The 22,518-nt window shown below is 42.8% G+C and overlaps 1 protein-coding gene across 1 annotated transcript in view; it reads left to right on the top strand.

Annotated features, from left to right (window-relative positions):
• The window catches only part of LOC138265569 (mast cell carboxypeptidase A-like), a 222,652-nt gene extending 214,853 nt beyond the window's left edge, over positions 1-7,799 (top strand). Inside the window, exon 11 of the mRNA XM_069213393.1 lies at positions 7,522-7,799. Within this exon, the coding sequence (XP_069069494.1) occupies positions 7,522-7,709 (188 nt within the window). The 3' untranslated portion in view covers positions 7,710-7,799. The remainder of the gene's footprint in view (positions 1-7,521) is intronic.
• The last annotated feature ends 14,719 nt before the right edge of the window (positions 7,800-22,518 follow it).

Here is a 22,518-nt window from a genome sequence, read left to right as displayed (position 1 = left end):
ACAGGGCTGACTTAACCCTACTCATGGCTACAGATGAGGGACAGGAAGAAGAGAGTGACCCTCTCCCTGGTCTCTTCTCTGACACTGAAGCAGAAGGAAGACTGTAAAAATCTCCTTGATCAGTTTTCTGAACTCTTCTCACTCACACCTGGTACAACTACTTGGTGTGAACATACAATTGACACTGGAGACAGTTTATCTGTCAAAAGTAAAATTTACAGGCAACCTGACCATGTCAGAGATTGTATAAGAGCTGAAGTTCAGAAAATGTTAGACCTGGGAGTTATTGAGCCCTCTGATAGCCCCTGGGTGAGCCCAATGGTGCTTGTCCCCAAACCACATAGCAAAGAAGTAAAGAGAGAAATGTGGTTTTGTGTGGACTATAGGGGTCTCAATACAGTAACCAAACCAGATGCTCACCCTATACCCAAGGCAAATGAGCTAATAGATACACTGGCATCTGCCTGGTATCTACGCACTTTTGATTTGACTGCAGGGTATTGGCAGATCAAAATGTCAGAAGATGCTAAAGCAAAAACTGCATTTTCAACCATAGGAGGGCATTATCAATTCACAGTTATGCCCTTTGGTTTGAAAAATGCACCTGACACTTTTCAGAGCCTGGTGGATACAGTCCTCCAAGGTTTGGAAGCTTTTAGTGCAGCATATTTGGATGATATTGCTGTCTTTAGCTCCACCTGTGATGATCACCTGTTCCACCTCTGGAAAGTTTTGGAGGCCCTGCAAAAGGCTGGCCTAACTATCAAGGCTTCAAAGTGCCAGATAGGGCAGGGGGAAGTTGTTTATCTGGGCCACCTGGTAGGTGGAGAACAGATTGCACCACTACAGGGGAAGATTCAGACCATTAAGGACTGGCTCCCCCTACTACTCAGACCCTGGACTCAGACCCAGGTCACTGGGTATTTCAGGAGATTAATTAAGAACTATGGCTCCATTGCAGCCCCTCTTAATGACCTCTCCAGCAAAAAGATGCCTAAAAAGGTATTGTGGACAGCTAGCTGTCAGAAAGCTTTTGAGGAGCTTAAGCAGGCAATGTTCTCTGCACCTGTCTTAAAGAGCCCAATCTACTCCCAAAAATTTGTTATTCAAACAGATGCTTCTAAATTAGGGGTAGGGGATGTACTTTCACAACTGAACTCAGAGGGCCAGGATCAACCTGTTGCTTTCATTAGCAGAAGGTTGATCCCTAGAGAAAAGCGTTGGTCTGCAATAGAGAGGGAGGCCTTTGCTGTGGTCTGGGCACTGAAGAAGCTGGGACTCTACTTGTTTGGGACTCACTTCATTGTTCAGACAGACCACAAACCTCTATTATGGCTTAAACAAATGAAAGGTGAAAACCCTAAATTGTTGAGGTGGTCAATTTCCCTACAGGGGATGGACTATACAGTGGAACATAGACCTGGGAGTACCCACTCCAATGCAGATGGAGTCTCCAGATATTTCCACTTAGACAATGAAGACTCATCTGGGCAAGGTTAGCCTTATTGTCCCTCGTTTTGGGAGGGGGGGGGTTGTGTAGGAAAGTACCATCTTCTTTGGCATGTCACCCCCATTTTTACCTGTATGTCAGTATGTTTTTGCCTGTCTCACTGGGATCCTGCTGGTCAGGACCCCAGTGCTCATAGTTTATGGCCTAATGTGTGTGTCTGTATAGTGCTTAACTGTGTCCCTGAAGTTCTGCTAACCAGAACCTCATTGCTTATGCTCTCTCTGCTTTTAAATTTGTCACTGTAGGCTAGTGACTTCATACGCCAATTCCAATTGGCACACTGGACCCCCCCTTATAAGTCCCTAGTATATGGTACCTAGGTACCCAGGGCATTGGGGTTCCGGGAAATCCTTATGGGCAGCAGCATTTCTTTTGCCGCCCATAAGGAGCTCAGACAAACCATTTCACAGGACTGCCACTGCAGCCTGAATGAAATAGTGCACACACTATTTCACAGCCATTTTCACTGCACTTTAGTAACTTACAAGTCACCTATACATCTAACCTTCATTTACTGAAGGCTAGGTGCAAAGTTACTAAGTGTGAGTGCACCCTTGCACTAGCAAAGGTGCCCCCACACAGTCCAGGGCCAAATCCCCAGACTTCGTGAGTGCCGGGCCACAATTACACACGTGCACTACATATAGGTCAATACCTATATGTAGCTTCACAACGGTAACTCCGAATATGGCCATGTAAGGTGTCTAGGATCACAGAATTGTCCCCCCATTCCAAATCTGGTTTTGGGGGGGCAATCCCATGCATCCTGTGGGCTCCACCGTGGACCACCAGTACTGCCAAACCAGCTCTCTGAGGCTTGCACTGCAGCTACACCTGCTGCCACCTCACAGACAGGGTTCTGCCCTCCTGGGGTCTGAGATGCACAGTCCCAGGAAGGCAGAACAAAGAATTTCCTCTGAGAGAGTGTTACACCCTCTCCCTTTGGAAATAGGTGTGAAGGGCTGGGGAGGAGTAGCATCCCCCAGCCTCTGGAAATGTTTTGAAGGGCACAGATGGTGCCCTCCTTGCATAAGCCAGTCTACACTGGTTCAGGGACCCCATCTCCCTGCTCTGGCACAAAACTGGACAATGGGAAGGGGAGTGACCACTCCCCTGTCAATCCCCACTCCAGGGGTGATGCCCAGAGCTCCTGCATGGTGTCCCTTGCATTAGCCATTTTGTTTTCCAAGGTGTGGGGACACTCTGGAGATCTCTGAGTGGCTAGTGCCAACAGGTGACGTCAGAGACCCCTCCTGATAGGTGCATACCTGGATAGGTAGCCAATCCCCCTCTCAGGGCTACTTAGGGCTCTCCTGTGGGTTCCTCTTCAGATTTGGCTTGCAAGTTTCCACCAGGAATCCTCTGCAACTCTTGCTTTATCCTCTGACCTCAGATCAACCGCAGACTGATCCAGGAACCGCTGTAACTTTAACAAAGTATCCAGAAAGGCTACTGCAACTGTACAACTTCAGTTCCAGCCAGCAACTGCAACAGTTTCCATGGTGTTCACACTCTGGAGACTCCCTGTCTTCACCCTGCACCAGAAGGACCAAAAAAATCTCCCGTGGAGTGACAGAGTCACTTCCCTGCTCCAGCAGGCACCTTCTAAGATGACAGCAGGTTCTCTGGGACTCCTCTCCTGATGACGAGCGTGCTCCTTGGAACACAGGTGGTGGACCCCTTCAACACAGACTGTCCTAAGGTCCAGCTGTCCAAATTTGGAGGAGGTAGGAGCTTGCCTTCCCCATTTGTGACAGTACCCTTGTGCACCACGTCAACTTCACCTCCTGAGGCCTCTGTGCACTATGTGCAAGAATCGTTCATGCACAACCTGGCCCAGGTCCCCAGCACTCTATCCTGTGACACTCAACTCGCTGGGTTGTTCTCTGGCGGCGTGGGACCTTCTTTTGTAGTGCTGCAGCAACCAGAATTTGCACCTTCTTTGTCCCCGTGTCCTGGGACCTCTGTGGGTGCTGCCTGGTCATCTGTGGGTTTTCTCCAGTGTTGGGAGTCCCCTCTGCCTCCTCAGTCTGAGTTGAGGCCCCCAGGTCCCTCCTGGGTCCAGCAGCGCCATTTTGACACAATCCGTGACATTGCTTGAACCAAAGGCTTGTTGGACTAATCCAGCGCTACAACTCGCCTGCATCTAACATCTCCATGTGGGACATCCTTTGCATCATGTAGGAACCCACAGCCATCTTCTTTGGTGCTCTTCTGCAGACTTCTTCCAACCGTAGAATCCTCTTTTGCACCATCTTCTAGGTTGGCAGGGGCTCCTGTCCTTCCTGGAATCTTCTGAGACTTCTGGACTTGGTCTCCTCTTTTTACAGGCCTTCGGGTCCAGGAATCCACCATTTGTTGCTTGCAATCTTGCTTGGTTCTTGTAATAACTCTATTCACAACTTTTAGTGTGTCCTAAGGAAACTTGCAGTACTTTACTCCTACTTTCCTGGGCTCTGGGGTGGGGTATTTTACCAACCTTTGTGTTTTTCTTACACTCCCAGTGCCACTCTACACACTACACTTGCCTAGGGGGTAATTTGTGATTCACATTCCACTTTCTTAGCAAATGGTTTGTGTTGCCCCAAGGCCTATTTCTTCTGAATGCATTCTATGGTATTTTCTATCGTTTGCACTATCCTATGACTATTTACTTACCTGATTTTGGTGTCTAGTGCATATATTGTGTACCTCCAGAAGGAGTATTGCCTCTAAGATAATTTTGGTCTTATGTCACTAAAATAAAGTACCTTTATTTTTGGTAACACTGATTATTGTCTTTTATTGTGTATACGTACTGTGTAACTATAAGTGGTATTGCAGGAGCTTTGCATGTCTCCTAGTTCAGCCTAAGCTGCTCTGCTACAGCTACCTCTATCAGCCTAAGCTGCTAGAACACTACTACATCTCACTAATAAGGGATAACTGGACCTGGTATAAGGTGTAAGTACCTAAGGTACCCACTACAAGCCAGGCCAACCTCCTACAACAGCTCACAACCCACAGCCCCACAAACCTCAGTCACCATACCCCCAGACACCACCACAACACCAGACACATCCACCACATTTGCTGTTGTTTTTTAATATCTGCATTTGTGGGAAGTGTTGGTCACCCAAGACAAGGGTAGATGTTCACTGTATGGATTTGTGGGTGTTGATCCAATTGGGGTGTCATTGCATTGTGCTATGCTTGCTAGGGTAAGTATTTCATCTTGTGTTGGCCAATATCAGCATGTATGGTGTAGATTTGTCCCCCCCTGATATAGATTGTACTTTAGTCTCATGTGAGGGAGCTAGAGTTTTGTTTGTCCACACATGGAGGGTGTTAAATTGTGGTAGCTTCCTTTGGATTTGACTGACCATGTGTCCACTTTGATGTGTGTACCTTACAGCTACATCATCTAGATGTCTGGACCATGCTGTTGCCGTTGTATGTGCTTTCTTGACTTGCACTTACACATTTGGCAGCTAGGCATATCACTTGCCTCAAATATTGTTTGTCCCTGAGATACATGAAGGGTCGGTTTCTATGCAAATGCTATTTTATGGGCATGTGCAAAGTGAAATGTGTCCATGAATGCTCCTGATGTCGCAATCACTATTATGCAGGTATTGTTTGCATTGTGAGCTTTGGATATTCGTTTTACAACCTATTGTGCATCCCTTTGACCTGCCATTGTGTTGCAATGTGGGTGCTGTGTGGGTCCATCGATGAGCAGAACCTGTGGCAGGACGTGCATGTGATGGGCTCCATGGCAGCACAGGTCATGTAACACTGCCTGCAGGTGAGTTGCTTCCTTTATGCTTTCCGTTTCCACCTGCTGGGATGTGGTGGTTGGACTGCCACGGTCACGCTGGCGGTAGGCAACATCATAATGTTTCCATCCGAAACACTGGCTCCGTCGGCCTATGTGGCCTGCCTCGCCACTGCGCGGTGGTCTGTGCTGCCTTGTGGTGCTGGTGGGACTGCGGCAGTCTTTCCCTATGGGACTGCTAGCATTGTAATACTGTGGTCTGACTGCCAAGCAGATGGCAGTCACACCGCCGCCATGGAGGTGCACAAACCGCCAAACTCGTAATGCGACCCTTTGAGAGTATGTAACATTAATTTCAATATGTAATATTAATTTTATAGCAAATCCACATAAGTTCAGAGCAAGCCATATTCATTTAAACAGCAGTCATATTAATTTAAACATGGCTTGTGTTCATTTCAATATTTGCCTAATTCATTTCAAAGCATGTTACATTTATCTCACAGTTTCATTTTCATTTCAGAAAGTGTGATATTCATGTTACAGAATGTTATATAACTTTTGATGTGGGCCATATTAATTTCATCAGGTGTCATATTAATTTCAAAGTGGCTCATATTCATCTTAACATGTGTCATATTCCTTTCTATGAATGTCATTCATTTCAATGGATGGCATATTCACCTCAACACCTGTCATAATAATTTGAACAAGGGTCATATCCATTTCAACATAGGTCATATATTAATTTCAATATATGCAGTATTCATTTTGCTGTGTATCATATCAATTTCAAAGCACAACATATTCATTTTGACAAGTTTCATTTTAATTTCAGCATTGGTCATATTCAGTTTAAGACATTTTGAATTCATTTCGGTGGAGCTCTTATTTGTTTCAATGCATGTCATATTCATCTTAGCATGTGTCATATTTCTTTCAATGGATGCTTCATTTATATCAACACATCTTAATTTTAACATGAATCGTATCCATTGCAACATATATTGTAATCATGTCAATATATATCATATCACTTTCACTGCATGCCATATTCTTGTGATGAATGTCATGATCATTTTAACGTTACTCATATTAATTTTAAAACATGTCAAATTCATTTCAATGAAGGTCAAATTAATTTCAACGTAGGTCATATTCATTTTAACATGTGTTATATTCTTTTCAATCAATGTTATGTTTATTTCAATGGATGTTATATTCATATTAACACTTGTCATATTAATTTTAAGATGCAACTTATCAATTTTAACATATATCATATTAATTTGAATATGTATCATATTAGTTTGAATATGTGTCATATTAATTTCAAGGCATGCCATATTCATTTTAACAAATCTCATGTGAATTTCAGCTGTGGTCATACTCATTTGAAGACATGTCAACTTCAATTCAATGGGGTTGCATTAATTTTAACACAAGCCATATTAATTTTCAATCATCTCCTGTTCATTTCTGTGTGTCTCATATTCATTGCCATCTCGGTAATATTCATTTTAACACAATTCAGATTCATTGCAACATGTTTAATGTTCATTTCAATGTACATTGTATTAGTTTCAATGTGCATTGTTTTCTTTTCAGAATATAATATATTCATTTCAATACTTTATATTATTTTCAATCTGCCATATTAATTTCAATGTTTGTCATATTTGTCTTGGCATAAGTCAATCATTTCAAGAAATGCCCCATTCCTTTTGGTGATTATTGTATTTGTTTCAGTGATTGCTTTATTGTTTACAGTGAGGGCCATATTAATTTCAGTATGATTTATATATATTTCAGTATATTTCTTATTCAATTTGGTGTGTGTGTTATTCATATTAATCACTAAGTAGCATATTCATTCTGCCAGGTTTCATATTTGCTTTGGTTCAATTCAGATTCACTCTGCCAGGTATCATAATTATTTTGACACATAGTACATTCATTCTGGTGTGTGTCATATTCATTTTGCAGCACGCTATGCATTTCAGGAGGTGTCCAATATGGGGAGCTGTAATTTTGACATGAACGGCTTCCCATACTTTTCCACATGTTTTGATGGAAAATAATTAACAGTTTTGCACACCTTAAATAGTGAATATCAACAATGGGATAAATTAAAGATGGTCTGAAGAAGACTTGCAATGGCATGTTTCTGATGTCCTGATGAGTGTCTGCTATGAATATATAGTGTATTTTCCGGTGCTAATAATATATTGTTTTCAATTATTGTGTGTTTTAGATCCCACTGCTGGTTCATCGGAAGACTGGGCCTACGATAAGGGCATTAAATACGCATACACCTTTGAACTACGTGACATGGGCGAATATGGGTTCCTGCTCCCTGAGTACCTCATAAAGCCAACTTGCCAAGAAACTATGCTGGCTGTGAAATCTATTGCTAATCATGTTCTCAGGACTGCAGCATAAATTTGCAGATAATACAGACAGATTAACAACTGTAAGCAGAAATATATTGTAATGCATCATACGGCAAATAAACATGTTTGAGACAGTCAATCCGTTTTAATTGTGGTTTTATAGTGAAAATTGTGTGTGTGTGTAGAGATTAAGAAGTTGTTCTATCCGAAAAATTTGTGCACCATTTGTGTTGTTTGGTCTGCATTGAGTGTGCGTGCACTTTATTTGACGTTGAACAAGAAAATTTAGGGGCATATTTATGGAAAGTGGCGCTGCAGCTAATGCAGCACCACATTTCTTGCGCCCCTTATCGCTCCCCCAACACCACTATATGTGCACCTTATTTAATATACGACGCACCATAGCGATAGTCAGGGTACTGCTATTTTGGCATTGTTGGGCGACATTAGCGTAAAAAAAATGACGCTAATGTGTCGCAAGGAGGCACTAGGGGCTCTTAAATATGCCTCTTACTTTTTTGCTATTCAAGCAAAAGTGAATATTGTAAACTGGTTCATCGAGCAAACAAAAGGTTCCAGGCTTATTGGCTGCGGTGATGGTCAATAAGTGCCAGGTAATTTCACATAAACGCCTGGAACTAGCCTTGTCACTCCTGCAGCACTTTTATGTGAAAAAACTGAGTTTTATGCTTCCAGAAAACGTTCCTGTTAGGTTGAACAGTTCTTTGTGTAATAGTTTAATTGCTTTATCAATGCTTTTTTTGATAGCACGCGTCTTCACAGAGTGGTGCGTCAGAGTAGTCTCACTGCAGACTTTAAAATAATAACTTTTTTAGCACTTTATGACAATATTTCTGACTGTTTAAATCTCAGCGGTGTAGCTTGGTCACTAAGACGGGTTGGGGGGAGTAAGCTTCAGATTTCCCAACAATCACTCTGGCATTGAATGTTAAAATACATTATTGAGAAGAAGGGTGCACGAGAGGAACTTTAGAGGCAGTGGAAAGGAAGCGAAATATGGGTTGGTAGGGGTACTAAGTGAGAGAAAATGCAATATTTGATAAAATAATCAAGGGCGGCTCCTCCACAATGGGGGGCGTCGCACCTGTGGCTAAGAACTAGAAGATGAAAAATAAAATGATAGTTTGCTATCATTTTATTTTTAATCGGTTGGCTCAGCCACAAGTGCAGGAAGGGGTGGGGCCGGACTTCGGGAGGTGGGAAGAGGGAGGAGGAGAGCGTGCACCTAAGTGTGCATGTGTGTTTGGCTGGCCATCTGAGGCTAGCCAGATCCACATGTCCACTTAGGTTTCCTCAGCCTGGCTGTGTTTAACAGCTGGGCAGGAGAAACTTCACAGACCCCAGGACTGTGTCTGAGCGGCAGTCCAAGGCACTCAGACCAATCCTTACGCTGCTTTCATGCTAGGTTTAGCATGAAAACAGCACCAGGATTGCTGGGGGGGCCTGTGCTGGTGTCCCAATGAATGCTGGGACACCAGAATAGGAGGGAGGTGGCAGAAGGATACAGCGGCGACAAGAATGGTAAGTGTATTTTTTTTCTTCGCTTTGATTCCCCCATCCCGTCATTGTCCCCCGCCCCCCCCCCTTGACATTTCTGGCAGCCCCGGCTGAAAATGACCAACATCTTTGAAGACTTTCAAAGCAAGAGAGGGCTAGAGCGAATGCAGGCATTTGTCTGTGTGTAACACCCCAAACACCCCTCCCTGAAGCTACACCCTTGTCAATCCTGTCAGTTACATGTGAGCTTTATTGGAAACCAGTCTACATGAACCAATCTCTGGCAGGACTCACTGTTACACATTATAAAATCAGGATCTCCACTGGACCTTGCCCCTCCTAATATGTTGGCATTAGGTTCAGACATGATTGCCCGTGCTCTGACCAAGGCCCTTAATGAGCCTTTAACAACAGGCTTTATTCCGTCACATTGGAAACATGCTATCATTATACCTTTACTTAAAAAGCCTCATCTAGATACAGCCCTATTGAGTAGCTATAGGCCAATTTCTCTCTTGCCTACAGTAGCTAAACTGATTGAAAAACATGTCAATAGATATCTGTCAGGTTTTCTTGAAAAACATAAGATCCTTCATCCAACTCAATGGGCTTCAGACCCCAACATAGCAAAGAGACTGCCCTTCTGGCAGTAGTCAAAGATGTTCAATGACAACCAGATTTAGGGGCGCTGCCGCCATCATTCTATTGGACCTAAGTGCTGCTTTTGACACCGTAGATCATAACATTCTGCTTCATAGAATTTTCCATGCAGGCATCAAGGGGCACGCTTTGAAATGGGTATCCTCCTTTTTGAGGGATAGAACCTTTCAAGTTGTTGATCACTCCTTTTTTTCCAACAGCCTTCTTCTCAGCTGTGGCATGCCCCAGGGCTCCTCTCTCAGTTCTACGTTGTTTAATATCTACATGTCCTCTCTGACTGACATACAGCTTGCTACTGGTTTTCAATGCTGACGATACACAGCTGGTCTTCTCATTCTCAACCATCTCTAAGACAGGTCAGCCCAACCTGACACCATGTCCTTAAGCAGTAGCTAGATGGATGGCCAGCTGTAAAGGTAAGCTGAACAAAGAAAAAACAGAAGTAATGCTGGTGGTTACTTATATCTCACTCAGATCCCCTTCTTTGCTCCTTGATGGGCTGGAAGGCCTGCCTCCACCAGGAGACAACGTAAAGTCCTTGGTCTTTTGGCTGGACTCCCACCTGACTATGGATTGTCAATCGAAAAAGCTCCCCGCCACCTGTTTTAGTCTATTTAGACTTCTTGGAAAAGACTTTAAGATACTTCCTTTTCAAGCCAAAAGACTAATCACTCAGGCTCTCATAATTTCATGGCCAGACTAGGAAAATATCCTCTATCTTAGTTCACCTCGATATGTACTAAAAAGACATCAGGTGGTGCAGAATGCTGCAACACGCCTACTTACGAAGATTCCCCGACACCTGTCCGCAAAACCTGCTTTAGTTTCCCTTAGCTGGCTGCCTGTGGAACAACGAATCAACACTTTGCACAGAGCTCTGCATAACTCTGGTCCAGCCTTCCTTCAACAGATTGCAATGCTATATCCCTCAAAGGCCTCTTAGATCCTAGACGGCCTCCCTCATTAACGTTCCACGGATTAAGAAAGCAAGATGGGGAGGTCAATCTTTAGCGTTTAGAGCCTCAAATCTCTGGAATTCCCTTCCTTTGGAGCTTTACCCGGGTAGTCAAGAAATTTCCTTTCAGAAGAATTTGAAGACCCTTATGTTCACAGCATAAGTTGCCTCCTTGTTGCTCTGCTTCCGCTCTAGCGCTGGGATGCCTTCGGTTAGCCATGCGCTTTTCAAACTCCTAAACTAAACTAAACTAAACTATACTAAACTGCCACATTCTAGAATTCCAACAGAAACATCCCCCAGCCTCATAGCAACAATCACTATGAATGACATTGCGTATGTCATTACAACACATCCCCCTTTCCTGGATAAAATAAACAAAAGCAAAACAACTACAAAAACATACAAGGATTCTTAGGAAAATTAAAACAATGGTTAAGTATAAAATTAAAATGCAGGCATTTCTTTAAAATGGCATGGGGATAACTTACAGATTACATGTGCTGTAACCTACATATTTCATTTGACGTAGCTTGCTGATCACACCCAGGAACCAAGTGTATAGAAATAGAGTTAGAAACAACACTAGGTGCATACATAATCATCCAGCTGTTTTGGCAGTCTTCTTACTTGCTTAAGAACACCCCTTCCCCATCTGATTTGGGCATAGGTGTTCTCATGTAGGTGAACCAAAACATCAAGGAGGTCATGTGGAACCCCTTCGTTTTTTAGGGCCTCCCAGAGATTTCCACATGGGAAGGAGGTCAAATGCAGACTTTAAGTCTTCAAGGACCAGGTATAGGTGTGCTTTATAGAGAACAACTATTTTCCAGTATGGCAGTAAAACCTAAAAACCTTGTCAGTCGACTAACCCCTTTTCAAAAGCCCACCTGTAAAGGAGAAAGTGCCTGATGCTCCTCAATCCAACATTCCAGGAACCCTAACATTTGCCTCGCGAATAACGTTTGGGCAACATTAATCAGGCTAACGGGCCTGTAGTTAAACATTTTTCGGCTGCCTTCCAGCTGCTAGGGAACAAGGCACCTTGGAGGATACAGTTAGATAATTTATTATAATATGTGGCCCATCCTTCGATATCTGCTAAGAAGTGGTCACCTGGGAGGCTGCAGAACCTAGCCCCTTGTCTCTTGCAATGGATTTGATTGCAGAAACAGTCTCACTGATGGGCGAGCTAAAGCAATCACCCTAGAGTCAGATGTTCGGTTGCTAAATGGTCCATGTTTGTAGAGATCCAAAAAGTGGGAGTACCATGTCCCAGGGGGAATTCAATCAGCCATAAGTTTAAGTGGATGATGATTACCAATTGGCTACTACCTTCCAAAATTACCTGTAGTCATTTTGGACAACAGCTTTTTATAGATTCTCCTGTATCTGTATGTCCTAGTCCTTTCATGCTTGTGTTTGAATTAACTTGTATTCTTGGTGTTTTGCAGGAATCAGACTGAGGTCAGAACAGACCAAAGCAAGGTGTAAATCATCTTTCTTTTGTCTACATGCTCTGATGTACCACTTGCGGTCAGCCTTTATTGGACCCAACCAGACCCAGAGCAACATACAAAACACTCCCCTAACTTCTTAAAAAGTTCTCCATTGATCCTTGCAATATTAGTCTGCCACAATTCATCCCTAGGCTTGGCTATGGGAAGATCTTCAAGCTCAGATATTGCTTCCCCTAAAGCTTTAGTCATAAAGGTTCTGGTATGTGTGCTAGCAACTACTTTGCCCCATTTCATTTTACATTTGTTATTTGTGCTGGCCATGCTTGTGCTTAGCGAGACCAGGACATTTGCCATATAGGTAAATAGATCTTTCAATGAACAGTGGAGAGCATTGTGGTCACTGTCATCCCTCCCCGAGACCTTAAAATCAACATAATTGCCCCTACAAATTCAAAGAAATCAAGCAGTAATCGATTCTACATGTACAACCCAGGTGATTGTAAGTGTGAGCAGCATGCACATTCAAGGGCAAACAACCATTGCAAGACCTATTCTATGCCAGAGTACATGACATAAGCTGGTAAGCGGCACCAGCCCATCGCTTTTCTGGGCAGATGTTGAAAATAGGGATCCTCCAGACCCCATCCTCTTCACTAGCGGGAAACTACAACCCAAATCCATTGGTTCATATGTTGTCTTAAAATCACCACCAATGATAAGACATTCATGCAGATCAAAAGCAGCCCTATGTAAAATGAGGTCATAAATTGTCTGGGTCTCACCCACTCTTCTAGCCACCTTACTGTAAACATTATATATGTAATAAGTTTAAACTCCCGCTCTGGTAAGGGATATACCCAGAATGTCTTGTGAGATAAAGGGCAATACAGATATCTTGACGTCTATAGCCAGTTTGGCCGAAATGAGGAGGCCCCCTTTAGAGCTGGAATAGAAGGTACAACGTATGTTATATAGCCCATTTATGCACGGAGTCACATGACCAGGTTTCCTCTAGTAGACAAAGATCAAACTTGTCAATAAAATTTCCTCCGAATTTGGACTTAATTCCCGCTATGTTCCATATCATAAGATTCGTAGTAGAAATGGTACCGATGGCCGGCATATCATTGGAGACCAAAGGTGTTATAGCAATGTTAAGCCTCTCTCTCACCCGATCGGGTGGGGGAACCCTTTCATAATTTTGAGGGGACAGGGGAGATGGATCCAGTCAGTCAACCACAGAGGTACCCAGATCACTACGGTGTCGTCAAAGTGGTATCTGAGGTTTGGCTGACAGATCGCTAAAGGACGGGGATGTCTCCTCCTGGGTGGCTAATAGTTCACACAGAAGTGGAGGATTCAACTTAAAACTAATCTGAGTTAGATGATGAAGCTCTATGCATACCTAAACTAAGTAAACCATCCACAAGGGGTTCTGCCGTCATCTTCAGCCTGATGTAATTAAAGCACTCTGCATGCTCAGAGGGATCAGGAAAACATTTTTCCTGCAAGATGTTGGACCAAACAGCAGCATTTGTAAACTGACTTTATGTGGTATATGTATTTATTTAGAAGGGACTCTTCATGTTCAAACACTTTTTTAGGTAAGGTAGGGACCTTCATCATATAAAAGAAAAGTGATTTGTCTGCTGACCAGGATGGTGCCAGCTCACTGATGTGCCCATCTTGACCCTCCAATAGGTGTAAATCATGTTGGGCCCCAGTGTCCCACCTTTCCCACCCATATGACAAAAGGTGCAGGGGCCTGTTGGACATCGAGTGCTAGGCTCTTTTAAAAGGCAAATCTTTGGCAGGAGGAGGGAGAGGGGGAGGTACAAAGCTTTTCGGAACACTAGAATTGTTTTCACCATTGTTATTGTTAATTAATGAGGCATCGGTACAACTGTCCACCCCATCTGAAGTTTTAGGTGCACTATATGAAGTAACTAAAGTTTTAAGCTCTTCAACACCTGACATCAAGAGGTTAAGCCTGGACCTCAACTCCTCCACCTCGGCTCAAATAGATTGCAAGATGCAAACAAATTGGAAAGAACCCAATTCCCATCCTATTCTATCGGCCTTAGCAGCTGCGTTCAAAGTAGATAAACATGAATCAGAGGGAGAATGTGCCATGGCTCCCCTTGAAGAGATCTCAGCTGAAACCAACATCTTGGTAGGGCTCACAAGAGGCTGGAACCTTTTTACACAGACTACCGAAGGATAAAGGGGCACAAGCACAGATACAGTGTCTAAGGGTACACATTGATGTGCAAAAGTTGTTAAGTCAATGCAATATCCATGGGACTTTGATGGATTCACATCTGAAACCAAGTTTGAAGCTAGGGAAGCTTGCAAAGTCCAAGTTGCATTAGGCTTTCATTTATTTAGGAAGATGGACTGTATTTGCTTCCCAGAGCACTTCAGTGAGGAATTAGTATGGTCAACACCCCCCAGGAGGTTTTCTACCCCTTCAATAAGATTGTCAATATTCTTTATGGCTAAGGTATATGAGGGGTTATCAAGGTGCGGGCTCAAGGCTGGTTGTGATTTTTTTACCCTTTTTCCCTGTAATGACTCCATCACTTTATGCTTTCCCATAATTAACCACAATGGCTGCTTTGCTAAAGGCAGCATGAATCAAATATCACTAGCACGTTGCAAGTAGATGGAACTAAAGGTGCAGGTAACCAAGAAAGTCAAGACGTAAGGTGTCTCATCCTATAATAGAAGGACCAAACCAACGGCTCAAAGGGACTGAAAGGGTACTGCAAATTAACTATGTCAGATTGAGCAAGAGCAGCCAAAGTATCTTACCCTAGCAGGTGTTTGACCTTCCAAAAGAGCCAAGTGTTGATCTGCCCCGCCACTTCCTGGCACTGACGGGAGAAGGACAGGCTTGCCTGGGCGTAGCTCACGCATGCCCTGCACTGCAGGACGTTGGAATGCGCTATATAGTGTCGCTGCAGCTCTGTAGGTGCAACTTGTGACAGGAGTAGCCTCCTAGAGCCCAGAGGATTGTGGGGGATGAAGTCCTCAAACACCTAGGCACACGATGGATAACCCGCGCTGTGGGAGCATGGAATGCGCTATATAGTGCCACTTCAGCTACCCTGGTGCAGCTTGTGACAGGGGCCGCCTCCTAGAGTCCAGAGGATTGTGGGGGATGAAGTCCTCAAACACTTAGGCACACAAACATATTAAATGTTTGGAATCTTGATTCAGACTATCTGATGATATGTGCTGGATAAATCTAGCATGGTGTAGCATTCATGAGCATTTTGTTGAAATGGAGAAGTGGATGACGATCCACCTATGTACTGTCATTGAAATCCCTCGAGTCAACGCACATGCATAATTTTCCATTAGCCTTTTTTGCTAGAACAATTGGGCTCAGCCACTCTGATAATTCAATAGGTTCGATGACCCCGGCCCTGCATAAATGGCCCAATTCTGCCTTCAATTGTCCATGCAAAGCCAAGGGAACATTTCGGACCGTATGTACTTTAGGTACAGCTTTTTTTTAAAGATTATGTGATGTTCAAATGTTCTCAAACACTCTAACATTTACACAAATACGTTGGGAAATTAGTAACTACACTTTTCCATGGCCCCTTGTGCAGTTAAGTGTACCTGGTCGGGATGATTGAGATCCAGTATGTTCTTCTATATCTGAAGCATTGCCTTGTATTAAATTTCATACACCATTCACCCACTCTCCCACTTCTGGTAGCTCTGTTTTTCCTCTCCACAGAACGTAATGCATTCACACTCTGGTTCATTCTGCCGATCCTGACTAAGGACCTGGTTTAGAGTTTGGCGGATGGGGTTACTCCATCACAAATGTGATGGATATCCCATCCACCATATTATGATGCCATTATATCCTATGAGAATTGTAATAAGGCAGAAGGGATATCCATCACATTTGTGACAGAGTAACCCATCCGCCAAACTCTAAATCAGGCTATTAGTTCCTTAACATAGTGAGATGTGTTCTCTATATGATGGGTAATCCTTATTAACTTCTTAAGTGAGGGATCTTTTAGAACTAATAACATTTCATGAACCTTAATGTCACTGGGCCTATTTATCATTTTGTCTCTTATAATCTATTCATGTAAATCTTTGAGCTTATCTGATGAAGCCATTGTTCTTAAGACTGACTCATATTGTTCTATGGTCTCACCAGGTAATGTTGCTCATTAAAAAAGTGACTTTCCACTACAATGCTTGCTTTTCTACCAAGGTTTTCTTTCAAGACTTGCATTGCGTACACATACTCATCATCACCCATATTTTCTTCTACATCAGTTTTCTCATCAACTTCTTCATCCTCCATGTCACCTTCCTCCCAACGTTTTTAGGACCTTCTTACCCTGCACACCTAAATGGTGCTTAAGCATGGTTAATTTTCTTTTTTGCTACAAAAACTTCATTCCCTGTGGCCTCCAAGTAAGTCTCAAAATACTCCTTCTAATATTCCCACACCATAACTGGTAACCCTGGTTCTTGCAAGAACATGGGAGGAAGCACAATGGATTTGAACAGTCATCTCAAATGCCAAGCTGTTTTAAAAAACAAGAAAAGTAGTTACCACTGTCTTCTATATTTATTTTTTAAATGAAGGTTGTCACCAATGTCTAAGCGGTGCCTCTTTTTACATGCAGGTAGAATTAAATCCTCACTACAGATTCTCTGACCACAATCACATTAATTGTCTGCACAAACAGTAACACTCTTCTATCCTGTTTTTATGTGGATTGCTGGCATCCAATCCCCATCTCACCTTCACAGATGATTGTTGGTATCCAATGCCGAGTGCTTTATCCATAGCATGATGACAATGAATAGGCCACTCTCCTCGTCTGGTCACTCTTCCGTGTAACTGAACAATGTAACCCAGCACGCTGCAGACCGACGCGGATGCAAGTAAGAGACTCCCAAAAAGAGGGCACAAGTATACGTCACTGCACAGTATGGCTCTGCCGCACTGAATCCTCAACTGTGCACATATTGGACTGCACAATGCCTTACTGTGCTCCTCAACTGCGTGGGGGTAGATAGGCCTATTTTTGGAAGGCCCATCTGCCCCGAAGGGGGGGAGGGCGAGGGGCAGAAAGCCCACCAGAAACCAGGGAAGATTTTTTTTTTTTAAAGAGGGTGGGGACCATACCTCCACCCCAAATAAATGGGGTCAAAGTTGTTCTACCAACCGGTGGGAAGATGGGCAATTACCCCCGATTTACTCCCCGGGGGGGCAGAAAACCTACTAGATGCCAAGGAATGAAAAAAAATTAAAATAGTGAGGTGGTGGCTTCCAACCAGAATGGGCATGGTAATTCCCCCACCACAAGTCTTTCAGGTCTCCCCAGCACACTAAAACATCTTATCCCACAGCAAGCAAAAGGTCATTTGATTATTTTGTGTTTTGGTTTTACAGTTGGGCCACAAGAGCTTGTCCACCTCTCAAAATCATCCCACTTGGAATGGTGAGGGCTGCACTTTTTGGACTTTGGGACGCTGCCATGTAGAAAAATCCACAAGACCTAGACATATATGAAAACGAAATCATGCATCCCGCACCATTTTCTTACCCACAATGCCTTGCAAACCTCCAACTTTGCTGGAAATCACACATTTTTCCCACATTTTTGTGCTGGAACCTGCTGGAATCTGCAGGAATCCACAAAATTCCTACCACCCAGCATTGTCTCATTTATATCAATAGAAATTCTGCCCCACTTATCATCCTGAAAATGCTTTTTTTTCGAACAGTCCTTTTGGACTCATTTTGACTCCCCCTCAATTTCGACATGTTTTTGGCTCTTCCCTGTCACAGGCACTTGGCCCACCTACACAAGTGAGGTATAATTTTTACTGGAAGACTGAGGGAAACATTAGGTGTTACGAAATCTGTCCCGTTGTGGTAATACCACACAGAAATGTGGGAAAAATTTCATTTTGTTAGCTAAATTTGAGGTTTGCTGAGGATTCTGGGTAGGAAAACAATGGGGGGATCCACCCAAGTCACACCTCCCTAGACTCCCTCGGGTGTCTCGGTTTCAGAAACGTTTGGGTTGGTAGGTTTCCCTATATGGCTGCTGAGCCCAGGTCCAAAAACGCAGGTGCCCACCCCACCAAAACAGGTAGTTGTGTGTTTGATAATTTTGATGTGTCCACATAGTGTTTTAAGGCATTTCCTTTCGCGGGCACTAGGCCTACCAACACAAGTGAGGTACCATTTTTATCAGGAGACTTGGGGTAACGCTGGGTGAAAGGACATTTGTGGCTCCTCTCAGATTCCAGAACTTTCTGTCACCGAAATGTGAGTAAAAGGTGTTTTTTTGGCCAAATTTTGAGGTTTGCAAAGGATTCTGGGTAACAGAACCTGGTGAGAGCCCCACAAGTCACCCCATATTGGATTCCCCTAGGTGTCTAGTTTTCGAAAATGCACAGGTTTGGTAGGTTTCTCCATGTGCCGGCTGAGCTAGAGATGAAAATCCACAGTTAGACACTTTCCAAAAAAACACGTCAGTTTTCAATGTAAAAATGTTATTTGTCCATGTTGCATTTCCTGTCGCGGGCGTTAGGCCTACCCCGCAAGTGAGGTACCATTTTTAGTGGGAGACTTGGGGGAACACAGAATAGCAGAACAGGTGTTCTTGCCCCTTGTCTTCCTCTACATTTTTGTCCTTCCAAATGTAAGACAGTGTATAAAAAAGACGTCTATTTGAGAAATGCCCTGAAATTCACCTGCTAGTATGGGGACCCCAGAATTCAGATATGTGAAAATAAACACTGCTTCTCAACACCTTATCTTGTGCCCATGTTGGAAATACAAAGGTTGTCTTGATACCTATTTTTCATTCTTTATATTTCACCAAATGAATTGCTGTATAACCAGTATAGAATGAAAACCTATTGCAAGGTGCAGCTCATTTATTGGCTCTGGGTACCGAGGGTTCTTGATAAACCTACAAGCCCTATACAGCCCCACAACCAGAAGAGTCCAGCAGATGTAACGGTATTTTGCTTTTACAAATCTGACATCGAAGGAAAAAGTTACAGAGTAAAACGTAGAGAAAAATGGCTGTTTTTTTCAGCTCAATTTCATATTTGTTTTAATTTCATCTGTAGGAAAACCTTATAGGATCTACACAAATGACCCCTTGCTGAATTCAGAATTTTGTCTACTTTTGTTTTAGAAATGTTTAGTTCTCCAGGATCCAGCATTGGTTTCATACCCATTTCTGTCACTAACTGGAAAAAGGTTGAAAGCACAAAAAATAGTAAAATGGGGGATGTCCCACTAAAATGCCAAAATTGTGTTGAAAAATGTGGTTTTCTGATTCACGTCTGCCTGTTCCTGAAATCTGGGAAGATGGTGATTTTAGCACCACAAACCCTTTGTTGGTGCCATTTTCAGAGAAAAAAACACAAGCCTTCTTGTGCAGCCCTTTTTTACCATGTTTTTTAATTTGAAAAAAAATACATGTTCACTGTATTTTGGCTAATTTCTTGGTCTCCTTCAGAGGAACCCACAAAGTCTGGGTACCTTTAGAATCCCTAGGATGTCGGGGAAAAAGGACGCAAATTTGGCGTGGGTAGCTTATGTGACAAAAAGGTATGAGGTCCTAAGCGCAAACTGCCTCAAATAGCCAAAAAAGGCCTGGCACTTGAGGGGGAAAAGGCCTGGCAGCGAAAGGGTTAAAAAATAAAATGAAAACAAAACAAAAATGCAAAAAGCAGAGCCAGAGGTATGAATCTTTAATTTTGTTTATAAATATAGCGACAAAAGCACAAATCACCAATGTGAGTCAACAGTTGTGGTAGATAGGGACCTAACACGTGATTCGAGGTTTACCATGATGGAGCATGAGTAGGGTACACCAAGTGCATTGGTCCCACTGAACACCTAGAATCTGTAAAGTTTACAAAAGTTTCTAAGTCCACTTCAGAAGGGAACTTTGCCACTTTCATTAAGAAAACAATGTAAAATGCTTCTATGTCCCAACATAGAATGGGGCTTTGTCACTTTATGAGAAGAAAAGTCCTCAACTGGCGAGGTGCTGCTGAAATTGTAGCCATCACTGTAGAACCACAGGCTGGGTTCCTGAAGCAGTTTGGTCATATTGGCACTCTAGAGCTTTTGATATTTCTTTGCTGAAAACTTTGAAGTCTTAATGCAGAGTAGGACGTTGTGTGTTTTTTAAAATGTGTCAGTCTCTTTGTGGGGGCCTTCTTCCCCTAGTGTTTCCCAAATGAGAAATCCTTTTTTTAAAAAGCACTAATTCCTGAAGGAACACTGACTGCTTTAAAAAAAAAAATCCTATTCGGAATGCAATCACAGTGATGGTGGTCTGCTGTTCCTCATAGTCCTCCATCGCTGTTGTGATATCCAGCAACATTTGATCACAAATAACAACCTGCCTAGACAATGTTCATTAGCTAGGTCATGATGCATCCCCTGTTATTGAAGATATTGAAATGAAACTTATTAGTGCATAAGCTGCATCTCAAAATTAAAGAATGGTCACGAAAAGTAAGTGCACAATTTGTGATCGCTTTTTGAGACCAGTCTTTTAGTACATGTGGCCCGTAGGTGCCTGGCCTGATGGAACACCAAGCAGTGATTGTAGGTCTGGCACAGACTGCAATAACAGTTACTCTGGTACAGAATATTTTCCTGTGCTCCTCTTGTAAATGTTGGTCTGAAGAGGCCATCACACCGCCTTCAATCGTGATGTAATTGAAGATTGTCTTAACTGTTATCTTGGCCTTAAAATCCACTGGTTAGGCTATGTTATGTTAGGAGAGTCGCCTACCCTGAGTAGGCCAGACTTGTTCTGTTCACCTCAATGAGTTAGTGAAAGTGACTGTGCACATGTTTAAGAGTTATTCTCAAAGGATGCCTTGGAAGCGAGAGAGAGAATGTTGTCTTGGGGAAGCTAACGTTGAGAGATTATGTGATTAATAAAACCTGCCCGGGACGCAAACCCTACCTCTCATTGATAAGAAACCTATGGGAAAGATCTAGCTTAACAATATTTCTACAGCGCTCGATTAGGTCTCACCTTTGCTTCCCACCGGGCCCTTTTGACCCTAGCACCATTTTGGTATGCCCTTGTGATAATTATTCGCTGCAGCCTTTGGAACATTTTCTTCTTTTCCACCAGCATTATGAGCCCCTTCAGCGCACGTATTTGCTGCCAATCCTTAAAAATCTGGGTTAGTTCCAACAAAGAATTACTTTTTTAAATCTCCAAATAGTACCAGAGCCGGCTGTCTGTTTCACAAATCAATGAATTTTTCATATTTTAGGCTTAAGTTGGATTAAGTTGTTGCTGTGACTGTTTTTATTCTTTTATATTTATTGATAGCACCCATGTGCGATGTTGTATGAGGTCCTCTTCTCTTACAGCTGTCTGTTCTATCTATCTGCTTTCAAGGGAAGATATTTCTGCCTTACTTGATATGTATGCTATTACATTTTAGCCTTCTTATTGTCAATAAAATGTGTATATGATCAGTTTTATCTTCCTTTGCAGTTATGTATGCTTTCTGTGCTTTCTCTGAAGGTGGTTGTTTATTTGCATTGGTATTGTTTATTGATTTTTGACTGTATTGCTCTTTTATGATTATATTAATAATCAAATAAAGATCATGTATCATCATTTACTCGGGTGCAGAACATTTTCTTGTTACATTGATGGTGGCTCCATATCCACAAGAGTATGTGTGCCTGTTGTTGTTCCTATTTGTTTCTGCCATAGAGTATGTGTGTTCCAATGCCTCAGTGTCCCATTGACTTTGTCTTTCGCTGTTGTCTACCCTTTCCTTGTGCCCTTTCTTCCTTTCCTAAATATATGTTGTCTTCTTTCTGCACCTCCTGAATCTGCTGTCATAATCACTTCAGAACAGGATGTGTGTTCTTGTGTCACTCTCCCAGGATACATGCCTCATTTTAAAGAATCTTTGGCTACTATCATATGTGTGTGTGTCCTCCTGCCCTGTGGCCTACAAGGCTTTGCCATATGTCCACATCAATGTGTTTCCCTGTACCCGTGTAGCTATCTGTCTGTCCCGTTCTCTTACTGTCTCTGTGTTTCCCTTTCCCAATTTGAGCCTTCTGCAAGTTTGAAGAGATTCTAGTAGTAATTAGCAAGCCCGAGATTTTACAAATAATTTTACAAATAAGTGACTATCATTCAAATCAATCAATGGAGTGAACACTCAATATTTCTTGCAGACAAATGACAGCCTCA

Source organism: Pleurodeles waltl, chromosome 11 (assembly GCF_031143425.1).
Source record: "Pleurodeles waltl isolate 20211129_DDA chromosome 11, aPleWal1.hap1.20221129, whole genome shotgun sequence".
In the NCBI taxonomy this organism is placed as follows: domain Eukaryota; kingdom Metazoa; phylum Chordata; class Amphibia; order Caudata; family Salamandridae; genus Pleurodeles; species Pleurodeles waltl.
The sequence above is the reverse complement of the archived record's forward strand: the minus strand, read 5'-3'. Positions and strand labels throughout refer to the sequence as shown.